Source organism: Siniperca chuatsi, linkage group LG8 (assembly GCF_020085105.1).
Source record: "Siniperca chuatsi isolate FFG_IHB_CAS linkage group LG8, ASM2008510v1, whole genome shotgun sequence".
NCBI classification, from domain to species: Eukaryota; Metazoa; Chordata; class Actinopteri; order Centrarchiformes; family Sinipercidae; genus Siniperca; species Siniperca chuatsi.
The window spans coordinates 23078395-23099376 of NC_058049.1; the positions used below are offsets into that span (position 1 = coordinate 23078395).

Genomic DNA, 20982 nt, shown 5'->3' on the forward strand with positions numbered 1-20982 from the left:
TGTTTCTCACTTACACACACACACATCTTTCAGGATGTCACTTTGGGAATAAAACCCTTAGTGTGGTTCTATAGCGCTGCTGAAACATCCTGCAGATTATCCTTTCCTGGCTCTCAGTCAGGCAGTGATATAGACACACACACATACAGTTACACACATAGACATAAATATATGAGTACACACTTTTGCAACACAAGCAGTAATACATACAAATTCTCTCTTTCACCCTCTCACCACAGGCACAAACACTAACTGAATCATTTCAGCACCAACAGATTTATCCCTGTCTATTTATAGCTTGACTCTATGTTTTATGACACATCCCACAGTCTTACAGTACCACTGACTGTTTTGCCTGAATGAGGTTCTTCTTACCACAGGTTTCTCTCCTCTGAGGCGCCTGTCAACACTTCCTGTATGTGTTGAGTGGAAGTCGAGCCAGACTCTACAAAACTTTTGTGTCTTTTTTTTTTTTTTTACATTTTCTGTTCTCCTCTTTGAATCTGTTGCTGATGCTGTTCAGTGTTTCACCAAACACAATCCCACACCTGACCACAATTAGTCTCACCCAGCCGAAAGAGGTCACCATTGTCCATTGTCTGACGTTGAGTAGGTGTTTTTTGGGTCTTGTGTGTGTGTGTGTGTGTGTGTTTATGAGTGTGCAAGAAATAGACAGAGGGAGACAGAAAACACACCATACCACAATACTGTGCCCAGGTCTGTAAAGTACTGATTGCATTTCATGAGATTACTGTTATCTGTTTATAAGTAAAAGTTTTTTGGCTGGTATAACAGTAATGCAATTGCATATTTAATTTCATTTTTACTTTTAGTGTTATATTTGATATGAGTATTTATTTTGGGTCAGTCTATACTGATATTAGTCTGATATGGAAGTTTTCTTAGGTACAGACAGCTGCAATGGCTAAATTCCAACACCAATTCTAGTGTGTCTTGTAAATCCACAAATTAGATAAATCAATTAGGGATTTACCTATTATTGTTTAAGTTCTAAAAGCCATTTTAAGGTACCCTACATCCATTTTCTGCCGCTTATCCGGAGCTGGGTTGTGGTGGCAGCACGCTAAACAAGGTAGTCTAGAAGTCCCTCTCCCCAGCAACATTTTCCAGCTCCTTCGGGGGGCTCCCGAGGCGTTCTCAAGCCAAATGAGATATATCATCTCTCCAGCATGTTCTGGGCCTACCCTGGGGTCTCCTACCAGTTAGATGTGCCCTGAAAACCTCCAAAGGAAGGAGCCCAGGAGGCATCCTGGAGGGAGCAATCCACCGTTTTATGGCAGAGAACCATGGCCTCAGACGTGGAGGTGCAGACTCTCATCCCGACTGCTTCACATTTGACTGCCAAGGTCACGATCTGATGAAACCAAGCCAGCCCCTCAGGAGTTTGGTTCCAGACCCAGTGCTATGCATAGAGGTGAGCCATCTAGTTGTGTGGCTTTTTTTCTGTAATGAGTTCATTGGTAACTGAGGTCACGGTTAGACGGCGCACAACTGGATGACCTCCTCAACTGCTTTTGACTCTAACTTTGGCGTTAAGACAGTATAGCCGACTGATTGAGCAGCACAAAATAAGGACTCCTTTTAATAGGCTACATATGTTAGAGGAGCACTTATCTCCTGTATCCTTTGGCTAACTGCTCCCCTGAATCAGTTTTTATGTGTTGGCTGCCATGACAACATCACATCTGTGTTACAACAAGTTTAGAAATTCTGCTGTCTGTGAAAAAACCATGGTGTGTAAATGACAATGGTTATCCATGAGTCATGGTCGTAAGCTGCTTCAAAAAACTGACGTGTGATCAGTATTCAGCAGCGTCTGCTTGGTCCAAAAACGTATTCTGGTTCCAGTGCTGACTGAATTTCTCTGTTGTTGTTGTCGTCAAGGAAATTTAGTCATTGTTGTTGTCTGTGCAGAACCAGGTTGCAGTGAATCTTGTAGAGTGCTCGCCTGTCCACATACCAATCAAACCACCTCAAGGGTTTTGTTTCTATTCTCATCTTCCATCTCATCCCCCAAATTTTGTACTTTTGACCCTTCAGCTGCCTCTCTGTCTTCTGCTTTTTCTATTGTTCTTCTTTCCACCAGATTAGAAAGCGGAAGGAGGGATTTAGATGGTGAGGTTAGCATGCAGGGATGTGTCAGTGTGTCTTATAAAAATCTGTGTGTTTGTATGTGTCGTGGGGGCATAATCCATCACTTAGTGTTTGATGATTATTTTTATGTCTGTGTACCGTTGTATTACTGTACATTATTTACATTGATGAAGAGGTACATAAAAATGTAGGTACTGACCTCCAATACAGTGACCTTAATACAGCAAATACATTTATGCTTCTTTTACTATTTATATTCTGCCCTATAATATTTTAGCTCAATTTGAAGTCCTCATTTTACATTAAAAATAGATTTTTTGGCCAAAGCATTAGAAAACTCTTGCAAAATAGAGGTCACCACTTTATTTAGGTTATATTAAGGTTAGGTGGCTTTACTCTGTCTTGCACATGTGGTTGTTAAGCCATATTAAAGCAATACACTGGAAGAATGTACAGAAATAACCACATACAGTATAACATGCTGGAAAGCAGCTAAGTGTACTTCAGGAGTCCAAATACAGGAAGTCGTGCTGATACTGAAGTGATCTGCTGGCTCAGAGCCCTTCACTTAAATGCAGAGGATGTTGTGTTGGCTGGGACACACAGAGCCATTGTAAAGCCACCACTAGGAACAGCCTAATTCATGAGGAAAAGCCTGTCCAGTCGTTCGCTCCGCCCCCAACATCCTCTCTCTGTGGAGCGTTCAGTCAGCCAAGAAAGTTCAAGGAAAAAACTCAAAGCACATTAATTGCCTGTTGATACTATGGTGAAATAACGCTTGAGTCTAATTTATCATTTCCGAATAGGCTGTAATTATATATGACCTGGCTTCCACTTTGAAGAAATCTGATTTGGCTGGAAGTTAAATAACAAACCGGGCCAATGCAGATTTTACCGACTACTGGATGATGAGGCGGTTGGACCGTCGCGCGCCTTTAACCGCTGATTTCCAAGATCCGAGAGACGATGTGGAAAGAGGAATATGATGTTCATTTCGACTTTTTGCTGCATCTCCTGTAAGTTTAATATTTATACAGACCAGGAATTGTTTTAAGCTTTCACGTCCAAATGGGTGGGAAAATTTTGCTGCGTGGCAAATGGAAATAGTGAGGAACTTGTAGCCTACTGTAACTTTAATCTGCCGAAGAATCACTACAGTACTTCTATACTATTTCTACAGGGGCTTATCTGTGATATCAAAATTTGGATAAATGTGACTCAAACGATATATATTTATCTCATGTGCTATATTCCTATAGGGACTCAAAGTGCCTGCTAATTAATGTAGTGGATTTAGAGAAATTTTACCATAAATTTCCATTTTATCTTTATCAGGACTTCTAATTTAAAATGGCATGTAGTAAGTCAAGAGTTATGAGATTGCTATAGTTATTTTTCACAAGTCAACCATCACTAGGTACAGTAAAATGTGATGTTGAGGTTAGGGCTGCAATTAACAATTAGTTTCTTTATCAATAAGTAAAATTTTTCTTGATTAATCAATTCATTGTTTACTTAATATAAATGTCATAAAATAGTGACAAATGCCCATCATCATGCAGAGTTCCCAGAGCTCAAGGTGATGTCTTCAAATTGCTTGTAATGTTCAACCAACAGTCCCAAACCCAAAGCTATTCAGTTTACAATTAATATAATAAAGGAGAAAAGCATGAAAAATACTTACATTTTTAACTTGATAAATAACTTAAATGATTAATCAGTTATCAGAATTATTGCTGATTAATTTTTGTCCAGCGACTAATCTATTAATGGATTATGTAATTGAGGTATTAAAATAAGGATTTGTAGCTATATCTTACTTGAAGGATGCCTAATTGCTCTTAACTATTATTTTCATCACTGACTTGTACTTTGAACTGCAACCTGCCGTTTTTACAAAGTCAATATGAGCCAACTCTTTTCCCATCATGGCCTCAGTTGATGATTCAAAAGTGTCAATAATAGTGTGAAAAACAAAATGTGCAAGTAATGTGTATACATTTTTTACAGTTTTCATGGTTGGAGGTATCTTTGTTACTTGTTTTACAGCGAGAGTCCAATATTGCAACAGTGTTTTTTGCAGGGATTGTATCTACAAGTCCCAGCAGATGACATGGCTGACACATGCACAAACACCCACAGAGAGCTCTTCTATGTGTGTGTTTCTATAGCATGTCTACCTCAGTCACCACTTGCAGACACACCTTGTAGGTGTGGGTACGGGTGGTGCACAGCCAAAGAAATTAGCATGAGTCACTGGCATGCACCATCATGCTCTTTATCTCTGACACACTCACACACAGACTGAGTGGCGGTCACAGTGAGTGAATATATGTGGCCTGGGGATACAGAATTGTGCCTTTAGACAGACAAATAGGTTTACTGTGTACCACTTGGCCCTCAGTATCGCCAAGTATCTTGGCACAAAAGGCCTGTGCTAGATATCTGACACTTCATATTGTGTCTCTCTCACTATTAATTTGTGTTTGTGTTTGTGTGAGTGTGTGTATGTGTGTGTTGGTTCTATTATTGCCAGACAGCAGTGAATTGGGGGAGCCCAGCATCATTTTAGCCCCATGACTGATATGAGCTATGAATGATTTATGAGGCCTAGTGAGTTAATATGGTCAGACAAGCGAAAGCAATTTCACTGCAAACACCAAGCTAGATATTGTTTTGATGGATTACCACAGACTGATTTTATTTTGTGTGAGTCCATATGTGTGTGTGTGTGTGTTTATGTCGTAAAGTGTGTCCAGGCATTTGTGTAATATGTATATATTTCCATACACCCATTTTTCCAGTTTCAACCAATTTTCTGAGTCCCAAAGGGGGTTCCTGCGACTTTCCTAGGTTTCCCAGGGATGTGTAATCTATTGAGCAGGTTCTGGGTCTGCCCAGAGGTCTCCTCCCTGTTGGACATGTCCAGAATACCTCCAAAGGGAGCCATACAGGAGGCATTTTAATCATATCACCAAACCACCTCAACTGACTCCTTCTCTACACGAAAGAGTGGTGGCTGTACTCCTTCCGGATATACAAACTCCCCACCCTGTCCCTAAGGATGAGCCAAGGCACCCTGCAAATGAAACTATTTTCACCCGACCGTATCTGCAATCTTATTGTCATTCTTGGCAGTGATGCTCTGTCACGATAAGGTGGAGGAGTTTGCATGACCCACCTCCTCATGGTGGAGGGTTTATGAGTCCCTGTGACCCTGGGAACTGTGGTTGTTGGGGGCAATAGCTCCTGGTAGGGTCTCTCAAGGCAAATTGGTCCAAGGTCAAGGGCCAGATGAAGAGTAATTTTTAGAGCCTAATGAATCAGCCAAGACAGGACAGTGTAACCTTGCCTGGAGCAGGGAATTAGGGCCCTTTGTAGAGGTCAGCTGGAGGGGTGTTGTGCGCAGTCAGCCATTCAGCTTTTGAAGGCAGGGAACTGACTCCTGGACATGTTTGTGTTTTTGTTTATTTGTCAGTCTTTTGTATCAGTCTGTTTTTTCCGATGCCCGTTTGTGCCACACAACGCAAAAGTGTGATTGACAGCCTTAAGGTAGTCTACAATCCCTTTACTTCTTCTTCTAGTACAGGACACTTGGCTTCCGCTGTATCCATGGTAACTAGCAAATCCCTTTCGACAACAATGCGTAATGTATTGAATTTGTGAGAGTAATGCAATTGGGCTGATCAGATTATGCAAAAAGCATCTGAATCATCTGGTGAGAATACTGATGATGCCATGCAGATGCACACACAGACAGGAAATTAGGAAATGCCATTTAGACAGATGGAGGTGAATGTGAGCAGTCTTTCCTAAGGAATAAAACTGAGATAGATTGCTGTTTTGGCTGATTTGCTGATAGATACAGACATAAAGTGCAATTTATTTTTGTTCCTTTCAGCATGGATGATATATAATGTTATGCTATTTAGCTTGAGGTTAGATGTTTTGTCTGTAGGGGTTGGGTGGGATGTGAAAATGGCCCTTTGATCAGAAATGTCAATGAAGCCTGGAAAAGATGCTTGCTTCACAAGTAAGTGAATTAGCAATAGTGACAAAATGTTGTTTTAACTTGTTATCAAAACCAAACCATCAGTACTGGGTGTACAATAAAAGTACAATAAAAAGGCTAATTAACTTCCCACTGATGGACTGTGGTGTGTAGCAAAGTATACAGTGCAATGCAGTACAGTGGATACAGCTAAATATCTTAATCAAACTACCTCAGTTAGTCATAAATAAATAAGTAGGGTACTAATTAATACTCTGCATTGATTCTCTCTGTTCTCTTGATGACACTTAAACAGTTATACAGAGTGTGTGGCCTTGGCCTGATTAGACAGTTCATCAAACTTTGTCCTTCAGCAAGACACTGCATTGTAGTCTGCAGCGATGGCCTAATTTCTTAGTGTTAAGTCTTCTAGTAGTCTTTTCTTTTTAGTTGAGTAAGCTGTTATTTGTTCTGCAAACATTATTTTTACTCACTAATATTGAAGCTGGTTTCATAATTATCACCAATAGTTTACAATTCTGTATATTTGAACAACTTTTCAATGCATTTCAGTTTTAGACAATACTATATTACAATGTCAAAGCGAGGGATTATAACTTCAAACAGGGTACATAGTGTTCATGAACATCTGTCATTCATGCAGACTTTGCAAGTCATTACTTAAAGCTACGTGTTCACTCGTGTGTCTTATTTTTTCTTAACCTTAACTACTCCTGCAGGGGTGATTGAGTACATTCAGTCTTTTGCAGAAACGCCCTGCTAATAGTCACACAGATACACCCATTCACAGCTGGGATAGACAGACAATGAGCATGAGATCGACAATTTACTGTTTTGCTCACTTTTCAAACTTCCAGGCTGCTTCTGCCTGAAACAGAGGAATGGAAAAGTAGAATTGAGGTTATAGTTTTTATATTACAGCACATTAATTCAAATGATGTTAGAGGTTAGCAGTCTGAGATTAGTGGAGCTTTTTGGAAGCGACTGGCAGCAGGTGAAAGCTGCTTCAGCATTAAAATCAGTATTTAGATTCACCGCATTAAAGTAGGAAATGTAAGTGACAGTGAAACTGGGTCAGTGTCATAACAAGTCATTTAAATCTCATTTGACTTTTGTTTGTGTGTATGTGAACATATGTTTGTGTAATTGAGTTTTATGCTCAGCAGTTCAGTTTCCTCTGTCTAGTTTTAAGTGAGTGGGTGTGTAACAACGGACATGTGTTCCATTCATTAACCTAGGCACCTGCTTGTGTGTGTGTGCGTATGTTCTCCTCTCCTCCAGTGATGCCAACCTCACAGACGTGCTGTCTGACTCAGAGGAGTGTGATTTGGGCAGTCTGGAGCGTTTGGAGCGCGGCAGCACCGACACTCTGGCCAATGGCTGCCGAGCCGACTGTGAGGCCGCCAAGAGGCTGGCCAAGCGCCTCTATCACCTTGAGGGCTTCAAACGCTGTGATGTGGCCAGACACCTGGGCAAGAAGTGAGCACGCACACACCCAGTAACACATGTACACACAATGACTGACAGACTGATGAATCACCAGAAACAGAGGAAAACGTGTTTTCATCGTTACATATGTTCAGTATTTGAACATGCACACATGTATAGATGAGACACAGACATAATGTATACATAGATGCACATGTAAGAAAACCGGATTGTGAACAAACACATAATTAAACACATCTGCACAAGCTTACTTTATTCTCAAAGCATTACTAGAAGAGCATTCTCTAATACAGTGGTGTCAAGAAAACATTTATATAACACATTCATACGTCTTCAGTGCCACGTTGATGTGCTGATGCTCTCTTTCTGTCTCTCCGCAGTAATGAGTTCAGCCAGTTGGTGGCATCAGAGTACCTGAGTTTCTTTGATTTCTCTGGCCTGTCGCTCGATCGAGCCCTGAGGTAATGCACAGTCAGCACTTGGAAGTGATGAGTGCGTGATGTAGACTTCGATACACATGCATGCAAATGTGCATGCTTCACTTTCCCTCTTCACAAGGCATAAGCTTTGTGCTAATCAAACATGTTGAGTACAGTTAGCCAGTGTAGCTGAAAGCTACTGTACATCACTGCCTTGTACCTGACATGTTGCTGTCTCAAACTGCTGCCTTCAGCCCAGGGTGTTAAGAGGCCTAATGCACTTGACTGAGACTGGGGCAGATTAGCATACTGTTATTAGAAAGTAACATGTAACAAACTAAAAGTCCTGCATTAATTTGGGTATTGTTTGGATCTTGGCGATATAGACTCCATGTAATTTCAGGTTTTCACACTAAAAACGTTTAATATATGAAATGTAAAGAAATTGTGAAAAAATCACAATTTCTTTGAGTCCAAGGGGACATCTTCACATGTCTTGTTTTATCCAACCAAAAGTCCAAATCCCCAAAACGTGTGCAATTTACAATGATATATACCAAAAACAGCAAATTGTCACATTTGAGAAGCTAAAACTAGTAAATATCTTGTGCTTCTGCTTGGAAAATGACTGATATGATAAATTGATTATCAAAATTGAGTATTTTTTTCTCCATGGACTAATCGATTAATAGACTTTATTTCGACTCTACATTAATGTTTCACCTCAGAATGTGCAGTATGAAAGTGAGACTGCAACCTAAATGAAACCTGTTGATTCTGGCATAGAGTTACAAAATCAAATCCATTTATTTGCAGTTCAAAAGTCACACACACAGAGACAAAAAGATGACACCATCCTTCCTTATGACAATATATTTCAGAGTTTTAAATAGCAGGCTTGACTGTTTCTCAGAGTAGGATGTTTCATAAAGTTTCCAACAAAGCTGTCAACTGCAGTCTGCTGCAAATTCTATTTACTGCCAGGAGTGATCATCATATATCTTCCAGGGATGCATTGCTGGGAAACATTTGATCTCCTGTTGACCTCGTGGTGTCATTTGTGTGTGACAGGAACTTCTTAAAGGCCTTTCCACTGATGGGAGAGACTCAGGAGAGAGAGAGGGTCCTTGTACATTTCTCCAGGCGCTTCTGCCAGTGCAACCCACAGACACCCACCTCTGAAGGTCAGAGCCATGACGGTGATGATGATGACAATGATGGTAAAGAGAAATAATATTATAATTATAAAATGTATTACTATTACAGTTTTCCATATTGATCCCAGTTAACCAAGCACTCGTGACTGCAGCATATTTACACTGCAGCGTTAAAGTTGGTGCTGCCTGCATGCACCCAGTAAATACTGAATCAAATTCAGATCAGATACGGCACTAGCTTAGATTATTTTAGCATACAGGCTATTCATGCAGCTCAGCAGATGTGTGTGTGATTTGTGTCTGCATGTACTATAATGGAATGTATGGCATTGCATTCGTGTGAATTTGTGTGTGTGTGTGTGTGTGTGTGGAGGAGTGGTATGACATTTAGCTGACCTCGGCCTTGTGTATTGTCCTGTTGCAGATGGAGCCCACACATTAACCTGCGCCCTTATGCTGCTCAACACCGATCTACATGGACATGTATGTTCTGTAGTTCTCTATCTTGGTTGTGCAGGATTCCCATTCCTGTAATCTTCCTGCAAAACAAAGTCTAAAGACAGTCCTTTGTCAGCATGCCTCCAATCACATCTATTTCTTGTTCTTTCCCTGTCTTTCTGTCTACCCTTTCCTCTCTCTTTCTCTTTCTCTCTCCTCCGCGGCCTACTTTCTGACCTGTTTCTGTCTCTCCTCTCCTCGAATAGTCTCATCTTTTCAGTTTTAAACTGGAGCACTGTGGTCTGGGCAACATAACACGATCAGTATCATAGGTCCTGTGCTTTGCTTTTACTCGAGCCTCCTGCTCAACTTGATTCAGTCCCTGCTTATGGTACTTTTAGTGAATATCCCTCCTCTAACTAATATCCTTTCTCTCTTTTCAATTTCCTTTTCCTCCCTTACAAATCCTTCCCCTGCTAACCAAATCTGGCCCCCTGGTATCTCTCTGCCCCTGCAGGTGGTAAGTATAATTATAGTACTAACACTGTCCTCATTGACATCCGTGCTTCTTCTTGTCAGCTAGCAATAGAATTTAAGTCATAATTTTAAATTTTACGTCATATTAGGCTCATAAAAAAGGATGCACACACAGTGATATATTAATCTTTTAATCATTGTTGTTCAGTGACAAAAAATATTTGGCTGCTTATATATTGTTTACCAAAGAGATCAGGTCAGTGGCTGATTTTGGTTGATATTTATTCTACTTAACACCTCCCTATGTTTTTCTCCTCTAAAGATGCATCATAATTAAAGGTTAAAACACTAAGAAAGGTATGGTAAGCTGATGCGCCATCAGCTCTAATAGAGGTGGAACCCCACTCACCATCACTACTAGTAGAACCTGCAGCATAACACTGCCACCCAGTGGACCGTTGTAAAACTGCATTCAGGTTGGAGCAGATAAAAGTGGGTTGAAATTATCAGCTGTCAACTTCTGTGGATACTGAGCTGAGCTAAAGATTGACCAATTTGGCTCCACATACATAAAAGAAAAATTAATGCTAAATATTTTAGCGAGGTAAAATTTCATCTTAAACTTCAACTGATTGTTTTATTTGTTTCTGTCTGTGTGTGTCTGTCTGTTTGTTCTCCTCTCATCAGAACATTGGGAAGAAGATGTCTTGCCAACAGTTTATCAGTAACCTAGATGGCCTCAACAATGGCGAAGACTTCCCTAAAGACTTATTAAAGGTACAGATCTCTTCCTGAGAGAGTACAGCTACCACAGAATCTGTCAGCTTGATCTTTTTTCTTTACTTAGCCCTCGAAATTGAAGTATGTCCTCACATTGCTTTGCCTACACAGGTCTTGTATAACTCAATCAAGAATGAGAAGCTTGAGTGGGCTGTGTAAGTATGCATCATCAAAAGGAAAAGTATTTGGGGTATGCAAGTTTTTTAGAAGTAAGTACACTTGAATATATGCTACTCAGGTTTATCTGAATGGGTATTTGTGTGTGCAGTGAGGAGGAGGAGCTGAGGAAGAGTCTGTCAGAGCTGGTGGAGGAGCAATGTGAGGGCGGGAGTAAGCGTGTTGCCAGGGTAACGGACGGCACTAACCCTTTCATCGCCATTCCCATTCTCTTAAATGCCGTCACCTACAAACATGGAGTGCTGACCCGCAAGAGCCACGCTGACATGGATGGCAAACGCAGTGAGTGATTGTATACACACTCACATATACACACACACACACAAACACGTTTGACTGAAGTAACCAAATTCCTAATAAGTTATTATAAAAAACATGACAGAAAAGTTTTTCTTTCTTCACTTTTCTCTCTTCCAGCCCCAAGGGGTCGCCGTGGTTGGAAGAAGTTCTATGCGGTTCTGAAGGGGATGATCTTGTATCTCCAGAAGGTACTGCATCTCATCCTCTGCTCCGTTACCATAGAAACACACATCCACCACCGCAATGACAGCGGTGGTGGATGCTGCTAGCTGCTCTGCTTTTGTGTGTGTGTGTGTGTGTGTGTGTGTGTGTGTGTGTGTGTGTGTTTGAGAGCAAGTGAGATAGAGAGTGCAATAAGAGAGGAAATGAGGCATGGCTGCTGTACTGCATGTTTGTCTCCCCCTGCTGGTAGAAAGGCTGTACTGACCAACGTGAATTAATTGAATTAGCTTCTATTTCTATCACAACCGGTGTGATACTTTCACTATTTTTTAACTGGATTATGTTAGTATGGTTATATGTAAAAAGAGTTGCTAATTTATAGGTTTACTGTTTCATTTAATGAGTACTGTTCCTCTTAAGTTGAGTGAGTCAATTTAGGCACTTGTGTACTACAGATACACACCAAGTATAAGCTTGTCTTCTATTCTCTGCTAAAAGAGACAAAATGACAAAATGCACTGAAACATATCAACATTTACAGGCTCCAAAACATAAGACCTACAATTGCTTGCCTGTTGTTTCTGTTACTTACCCAGGATGAGTACAAGCCTGACGCTGACATTTCAGAGGTGGACCTGAAGAACGCAGTGCGGATCCACCACGCTTTAGCCACTCGTGCCACCGAGTACAGCAAGAGAGCCAACGTACTGAAGCTCAAAACCTCAGACTGGAGAGTCTTTCTGCTGCAGGCCCCGTGAGTCACCCAAGTCGAATTTGAGATGACGCTTCAGAAAGTTAAATAAAAATATGATGGAATTTTCCATTTTTCATATATATGTTTTGAAATTTTTCCGCATGTTTTCAATTCATGGTTTCGCCCAAAGCTCGTGATACATTTTGATGTACAGCGTCAGTGGACCGCCTTGTAACAATGTCCTGAACAGGATAAACTGGTGTAGAAAAAGGATGGATGGATGGTGATGATGATAAGATGTTTCTATGTAGCGCCTCTCCCATAACATAGTTTATAAAGTACTTAATAATGCAAATTGTAGCTAAAAGGTATCTTCAGGACCCTGTCATTTTTATTCTCACACGTATAATGTTTGTCATTTTGAGGTTTGTCATTTTGATATAATCAAACTTGCAAGTTCCAAAGTATGAATCAATCTCCTCTCGAAGGTCATACAGCCTCCTCTTGTGTGTCTGCAGAGTTTGGCAGTCACAGGTGATATGTAGGCTGAAATATAAACTCAGACTGGAGTGCTGCTGCTGTGAACAGGCAACAATCAAATCATTACAGTTTAAAAATCACAGTTTTTTTGCAGAAAACAAAATGTAATAGGTAATTTAAGTCTAAAAGATTGTGAATTTAGGCACAAAATGTCAAAATAATAGTTGATACTAGTTAGTGATTATGGCTGATAATTTAAATTACACTGTGAATTGGAACAATTGTCTATTTTGCTGTCATTTTCTGCAGCCAGTCAGACTTTTTTTGTAGAAGAATCTGTGTCAATGTGGCAAAACTCTCGCTCACTCTTCTCTCTCTCTCTGTTTCTTTGCAGTAGTGAGGAGGAGATGATGTCTTGGATCTTCCGGATAAACCTGGTGGCAGCGCTATTCTCCGCTCCGGCCTTCCCCGCCGCCATCGGTTCCATGAAGAAATTCTGTCGGCCCATCCTGCCGTCCTCATCCACTAGACTGAACCAGGTACACACACACACACACACAACATACATTCGGAACAAGAGATGCTATCACACTCTATTGGCTTATATTTTACTCAAGAAACATAATATTGTTAATACTACAATGAATATCAAGTAATGATTGATTATTTGCATTGTACATAATATACAGTTTATCACAGCAGCATGCACAATCCTGCTACATTAAAAATCTCTACACAGGGTTGGGCATTTTTACATATTCTATTTGTGTCCGCTTGCATCTGATTGGCTGTTTTGGGGGTCTTCCGGTTTTTGTCCGGGCTGTTATTGGTGCAGGAGGATCAGCTGCTGAGTCATGAGAGCAAGATGAAGCAGATGAGCCTGGAGCTGGAGGAGCACCGGAAAAACCTACCCTCAGCTGACCCCAAAAGCCGCGAGTGGGAGGAGTACCGGCTCAAAGAGCACTACCTCACGTACGAGGTACAGGCTTTGTACAGCTTCGGTTAATTTGTCTGGTTTTTTATGTTTGATTTTTATTGGGGTTTTATGTTTGTTTGTTTTTTCAAGTTAAAGGGCAGCTAAGAGACCAAAAAAGCATTGCTGTTTTCTCTTCATATCCATTCTCTTTTTTAAAGTATATCATTTATCATTTTGGAATGTTTTTTATTAGTAGCAAGGAAGATGTTCAGTTAGCACATAAAATCTCATGATAGCTCAATCTTCATCAGTTTATTTTATCAAATTTAAATCATGTGAATGGAAAAATCGATGGAGCTTATGTTTTTAAGTGTCTTAAACTGTCAGTCCTTAAATTAATGCCTCAATCAAGCAAAATATCAAACAGAACCTCTGTCAAAATTAAAAATACATTTTCAAGCTAGCATTATAATAAAGCACGTTGTCAGGTGACATAGTGTCCAGACAGTTTTAGATCGGGCAATTAGCCACTAATCTTCTTTTGGTCTCACTTTCCCTCTCCTCCTCCCCTCTCTCTGAGCAGAAGACACGGTATGAGACGTACATCAGCCTCCTGCAGGCCAAAATCCGCGCAGAGACGGACGACCTTGAGAAGATCGAGGCCAGCGTGATGGGTGGCCTGATCATGGAGGGTGGCCTGGCCGGCAGAGAGTGCTACCTCCGCAAGACGCAGTCCTCCCCGTCCATCAGTCAGGCTCACGGCGGGCTGAACGGCAGGGCCGCTGGATGCACTGCCCCGGGACAGAGGAGCTGAGGGGAGGAAGGAGGACCAGAGACCACAGACCACAAAACAACATCCCTCCAAGCCAAACTAGCTTAATCCTCCTACTTCTTACTGGGCTTTTTTGTTAGTATTTTGTGTTTTGGGCTTCTCCGTTCCTCCTGTTGTACTTACAGTAAGAGAATGGACAGCAACAGGAGAACTGACCGTCACTATCCTTCCCAGAATTTATCAAACCTGGTGATAAGTTTCTGTCCTTGAGCAATAGATGAAGAAGATGAAGAGCCCCGCGCTTACCCAACAAGTGACCCTGCCAAACCTCATTTCTTTGAATTTTTATTATTGCACATTAAAATGATCATAACTGTGATCACAGTATTTATAACAACATCATCAGTATTATTTTGAAATGAAACTCAGAAGGATGCAGTTGTCTTTCGTTGAAATGTGTTGTTAGTTATGAGCAGAACTTTGAGTAATTTATATGTATGTATTATTTTAAGGCCGGATAGAGAACAAAGAAAAAGAGACAGACTGGTTTGCCTCTGTCCTCTTTGTCCTGTCCTCGTCCTGCAGTCCAGGAGTCAGGCAACGATTCAGATGGAGATGGTACTACTGTAGCATTTTGGCCTTTTTTCCCCACTCATGTTTACACACACAGGCGTGTGTATGGACCTACAGTATGGGTGGAGTGAGGTGTGTGAAGATACAACATATCTGTCCCAGAGTTACAAAAACTCTCAAAAGAACTTCTCAGAAGGATCAAATCCCTGCCATGTATAGCATATTTATTTATTTATTTAATTCTCCAAACCTTTATTCACCCCAGGAAGGGTTTACACAGAGCATGCTTGCTCTTTTTCAGCAGTTTCCTTCTTGATATTCATACAGTTACATACATTTGTGAATTTAAAGGAGCTGCCAAGTGGAACAGCTGTGGTTTTAAGCGTTCACTAAGCTGCTCCACCAGAGGAACTGGAGGTTGAGTGCCTTACTCAAGGGCACCTTGACACTAGTTGTTGAGGGATTTGGAGAGTGTTAGTCAGTCACTTGTCAGAGAGATCACAAGTCTGTTTCTGAGATTTTTAAGCCGCCGCTACCCCAAATACTGACATGTATTCAATTATTCTGTTTGTTTTTCTTACAACTCAAATCTGAACTGAAGAGGATAACAGTGTGTGACTGGATGAAAGCATTGTGCCATGTTCTGTTTTACCCCACAAACTACTCTTCTTATATCACGACAGAGTGCACTGAGCTGATATGTAACAGTATATGGTTGGGTGTGAGGTTTCTGAGGATCGAAATGAAGGGCAGAACAGGAAGGTGTGGGTGGGAGGCATACCGTATGAGTGGATCAGCTGTGTGTGTGTGTGTGTGCACATGCATGTGTGTCCGCATTGGCATGCTCTTTTTAAGCGGTTCCAGTTCAGATGTTGAAGCTGTAGGCAACAGGAAGAAATAAATATAGCAGGGTCATGTTTTTGTATAAAGAATTTATTAAGCATGTTTGATGAGAAAACAATCCAATGGCCTTCTGCTGAATAAGATTGCCAACACAACCAGGCTTGGATCTCTCAAAAGCATCTTCAGCACATAGGGCAGCCATCATCCTTTCGACAAAATATGTACCTTTACCTCTTAAAACAGAAAATCTAACCAATCTATGTTCCGAATTTATAACATGTTACATGGACCTATCACAGCTTGTTTGGCCTCGTATTGGGCATTTACTAGTATTGGTGCATTCCTTCCACTGCCATCCTTCCTTACAGATGAAGATGTTTTTGGGAAAGCAGGCCCTGGCCTATCTTAGACAGAGACTGGCTGATTGGAGAGCGTAGCAGCAGGACTGCTCCAGCTTAACGTGCTAAAGTCAAGAAATATGTCAGCATACTGCAATGGAGAGGGGAACAGCAGCAAAACAACTCCCATCAGCAGAGTAGCCATCAAAACATCCTCCTGGTGGGTGAGGAGGAGGAGGAGAATAGACTTGTTTTCTACGAAGAAGAGACTGGTTTGGCTTCTAAGTAAGACCATCTCTGTCAGCCAAAAACAAAAGCCAGCACGCAACATAAGAAGCCTTTTTCTCATGGAAGGAGGACTTGTGTAATGTTCTGAGGAAGTGGGGATGTGGTGAGGGGGAGGTGGCGGTACCGCTGTTTGTGAGCACCTTAATTGATCCCAACACACACACACACACACCTTTCCTCTTTCTACGTAATTTGCTTATGACACAACTGTAGATCAGTGAGCTTAGTGCCCTCTCACTCAGACTCAGTGTGGCACAGAAGCATGTTGACATAACCAGAGCTGTGGATATCAACGGTATGAACAATCATATCTTTGGCTCTGGACACAGCACTTCTGCTGCTTCTTATATCATATTAATAGTGACTGATGGGATCTGAGATCCTTTTGGGACTTGGCTGGAAACCTGGAATCACAGCTGGAATCCTGGAACTGGATCGTTGTACAGACCAAAATGCTGAAGTGGAGCTGAGTTTTCAGAGAGGAAGTGCCATTTTATAAAGCTGGAATTGTTAGGATAAATAACTGCTTTCTTACAGGGAGACTTCCCCTTATAGTCACTTTGGCTGTTGTGCTAACCATTGTTTCCCAATGTTCTAGGATAGGCCTGTGCTGTAATATAGGATTGTGACAAAAAACATTTGTTGATTGTTATGTTTTATTTAAAAAATGACAACTTCGGCACTTTGATGTCAGCGTTGGATCTGTCTTTTTGTTTGTATATCTGAACTGTTTTTGACAGGATGCTCATACTATGTAAAGGACATATTTACTGAATATTTAGTCTGTGCTTCATAAAGTAAGCTTTTATACAGATGATTATGGTTGTGATTTATTAAGACTCTCAACAAAAAGGTTTACAGCAGTGTGCTAATCTCAGTGCCACTGCCATCTTTGATATTAGGATGTTGTAGTCCCTCATTCGTCCAGGAGTGTTCCATCGTAGAAAAGGTTTCAGTCGTAGTCATCTGGACACTGTTTTCAGAATCAAGACGTTTCGGCTCCCATACGGAAGTCATTCTCAATTGTGAAAATGGTCTGAGAACTCAGACATTTAAGCTACTCTGTGTTGCTTAAGCCCTGCCCTCAGGGAGGAGTCTTCCTGAGTGTCTGCTGTTTACCCTGTCTAGTTTCACCTGAAACTGACCTTCTTTTGTTTCCATGATGGCCCAGTAATCAACAAAACAAAAGAAGGTCAGTTTCAGGTGAAACTAGACAGGGTAAACAGCAGACACTCAGGAAGACTCCTCCCTGAGGGCAGGGCTTAAGCAACACAGAGTAGCTTAAATGTCTGAGTTCTCAGACCATTTTCACAATTGAGAATGACTTCCGGATGGGAGCCGAAACATCTTGATTCTGAAAACAGTGTCCAGATGACTACGATCTTTGATATTGAAATTATGCAAACACATTTTGTTCAGAACTTAAGTGCTATACAAAATTTCCTACATGGGTAAAATGCTCTTTTATGGAGGATGCTCATTAATATGCTTAACCTGCAATTAAGAGCTAAATTTGAAAGTTAGCACATTAGACAAATTCAGTATAAAACAGCTGTTAACTAGACCAAAGTTCAATAATGAGCATTCTTGTATTTAGCATTGGTCCACATTTTACACAAAATATGCAGTAATTTGCCTTGGGGACATGAAAAACTGCACTGTAGAAGTCATACAGGGAAGTGGCCCTTGTAACATAACTCTGCACCTTACCATAGTTTAAGGATAAGGTGATCGTAAGCTAAGTAGCTAAGTATAGCTACCTGTGTGTGTCTGTAGGAGTATAGGACAATAAATAAATAAAATTAGCTTACTGCCATATTGGCAAACACTTTTTTCTGGACATTACTTTGAAAAAGTGTGTGTGGTAAAATATTTATTTACAACAGCAGATTCTCTTCTTTTGTATTGGAATGGAGAGAGTACCAGCTGTGCTACAGATTGAGCTTGTTACTTTACGAGAGTGTTGCATTATGGGTTGTTTGTAGTTGTTATGTTGCTAAGCTAGCAAGTTTCTAGTTGTCCATCTTCTGTGTGTCTGCTAAAATTTGTTAGCCTCGAAAGTGCCTAGTGAGCCCACTTTAATCTACAAACGTTTTTAGCTGGCTCTTGTTAGGGGTTTTGCTCTCATTTCAGTCATTTCTAATGACTACGAAACATCTTCCAAAGTCTTTACCGAAACAAGTTGTGACGTCAAGCGACCAGCGACTTCGGTGCTACTGAATGTCACGTTAGAAGATGACAAGTGCAAAAACAAGGTCTAAAAAAGGCTAGTCTAAGAAAATTGTCTGTGCTCCTGAAACTGCTGGCAGAGTGTGTGAATAAGCGTGAACACGGAGTGAAGGAACACAACACAAAGGTAAAATTTATACTTTATTCTATTACTTTTTAAACAATTTGTTTCACTTTGGCAAATTTATCTTGAGTAAACTTTCTGAACCTCAGTAAGAAGAAGGACAAAGTTGAACCCTAAACTCTGCCATGATAAGTGGGCTGCCAGTCAGGAACGGGGTTAGCCTGTTGGCCTTTTTTCACAGCAGACATTTTGACTTTTCATAGTAGGAAAAGCACAGGTGTTAATAATAACATTAACGATGGCTTTATTCTCTTTAAGTGTCCCAGTAACCTACTGTGACAAAAAATAGTGTAAACTAGTAAAATAGTAGCCTGACATCGCCAGACCAATTCACATTAGTTTGGAACCTCTCAGTTAATTTTCGATTTCCAAGAGGCGTTATTAACGGGCGCAGACCAAAAAAGCCTCTGGACGCAATTGGATAGACCTACAATCAATCACAGCAAAGAAACGTGTGATGTAGCGTAGTTGGTAAATTAAACTTACCAAATCCTGTTGGAAGTACGGCAAACACATCTTTCTTATCAACAAAAGCTTTAAGTGCAGTTTATGTGCAGTATTGCTGGCCGCCGCCCGCAAGTTCCCACTCGGCCCATAGACTTTACATTGTGATGACGTCACAGATTTTTAAATCGCTTTTCTCGACTCGGGGAATGTTTTACAAATATAAAACCTTTATGGATCAAAAATTCATAATAGAACGAGTCATAATTGACCTTATTTACAGTTTGAGGTGTTCTGTCAACAGTTTTACAAACGTCTCTATTATAATGGTGGCCGGTGGGGAAAATGCTTTTTGGGCTGCAGGGGAATTTTCAATGCAATACCGTGAGTGGCCACTGGAAAAAACTGGAAGCAAGGCTGAGTATCCAGTTCTTATTATACATCCATGAACAGAACGTTCCCATGGATGTATTATTAAAACTGGATACTGGACTCCAAGATGGCGCCTATTCAATCCAATGAGAATTGCTCGCTTAGCGCATACTCCTAAAAACGTTTCTAGCTTTCGTGTTTAGTTCTGGGGTATGCAGCCCACTGAATATGCGCAGTAGTGTTTCTCGCGCTGGCCCCCGCCCGCGAGTTCCTGCCTTGCCCAAAGACTTTACATTGTGATGACGTCACAGATTTTTAAATCGCTTTTCTCGACTCGGGGAATGTTTTACAAATATAAAACCTCTATGGATCAAAAATTCATAATAGTACGAGTCATAATTGACCTTGTTTGCAGTTTGAGGTGTCCTGTCAACAGTTTTACAGACGTCTCTATTATAATGGTGGCCGGTGGGGAAAATGCTTTTTGGGCCGCAAAATGGGGAATTTTTCATTGCAATACAGTGAGTGGCCACTGGAAAAAATTGGAAGCAAGGCTGAGTATCCAGTTGTAATAATACATCCATGAAAATTCCACATCAGCTACAGCCATCTTGGTTGTTTACGAAAATGCCTAAACAGCCAATAATGTCGCACTCCTCTATACAGTCATTGTATCAAACCCGCCCCATATCAGATAAACGGTTGTGATTGGCCTGACCAGATCCAGGTCGGCTAGAAATCAGCCTGAACAGAAGGGGGACCAGAAGCATCTGCCAGGGCAAATAAAACATGAGCTAGCAGATTCGTTTGGTTCCCAGGCTAGTAAAATATTGTAAGCGACAAAAATTAAAAGCAGTCGCAATACATTTTTTTCAGAGCCATTATACAGCCGCAACCTTTGGAAATCACAAAACAGCTGCATCATGTGCTTAATGCTAATTCTCTTTGACATTGCAAAAGGTAAAAAAAAATTGAAATGTAATTGTTTTTATTGCTTTAGCTATTTTACTTTTATTTCAATATGACCCACAATGTGGTGTAACTGCCTAGCTTGTTTTATTTAAAGTGCGTCTTATCTGCAAAAGGTCTTTATCCAAAAGCATGTGTTTCTGTAACTAATATACCAAAATAAAGTGTAAGCTAGCTTGCCAGCTTGCTAGTTTTACATAATGATCAGCATGGTTATGTTGCGACCACCAGACACATCACTTGGCTGAACTGAGGTCTCCACATTCGTTTAATGCTTTTTGGCTTGATAATGCGTCTTCAGAAACACGGCTCATACATTTTTGTACAGCTACCACTGTGTTTTAAAGATGAAGGTGAGTACAGTATGTTTCTGCTCCTAAAGTTTTTAAAATAACACAGCTAGCTTATAACAGAGCCCAAACACTAGAGCCAATAGATGAACCCAAAATGTACT

At 40.8% G+C, this 20982-nt stretch overlaps 1 protein-coding gene across 3 annotated transcripts in view; it reads left to right on the top strand.

The window, feature by feature from the left end:
- psd2 (pleckstrin and Sec7 domain containing 2) overlaps positions 1 to 17207 on the top strand; it is a 34136-nt gene extending 16929 nt beyond the window's left edge. The window contains exons 4-15 of one of the 3 annotated variants that reach the window (XM_044204294.1): positions 7409 to 7606; positions 7957 to 8037; positions 9067 to 9179; positions 9577 to 9635; positions 10755 to 10844; positions 10959 to 11002; positions 11116 to 11306; positions 11442 to 11512; positions 12083 to 12240; positions 13055 to 13199; positions 13496 to 13639; positions 14160 to 17207. In XM_044204294.1, the coding sequence (XP_044060229.1) occupies positions 7409 to 7606; positions 7957 to 8037; positions 9067 to 9179; positions 9577 to 9635; positions 10755 to 10844; positions 10959 to 11002; positions 11116 to 11306; positions 11442 to 11512; positions 12083 to 12240; positions 13055 to 13199; positions 13496 to 13639; positions 14160 to 14390 (1525 nt within the window). In that variant the 3' untranslated portion in view covers positions 14391 to 17207. Of the gene's footprint in view, positions 1 to 7408; positions 7607 to 7956; positions 8038 to 9066; positions 9216 to 9576; positions 9638 to 10753; positions 10845 to 10958; positions 11003 to 11115; positions 11307 to 11441; positions 11513 to 12082; positions 12241 to 13054; positions 13200 to 13495; positions 13640 to 14159 lie in introns of all 3 variants that reach the window. The other 2 variants (XM_044204293.1, XM_044204291.1) reach the window with 2 other exon arrangements.
- The last annotated feature ends 3775 nt before the right edge of the window (positions 17208 to 20982 follow it).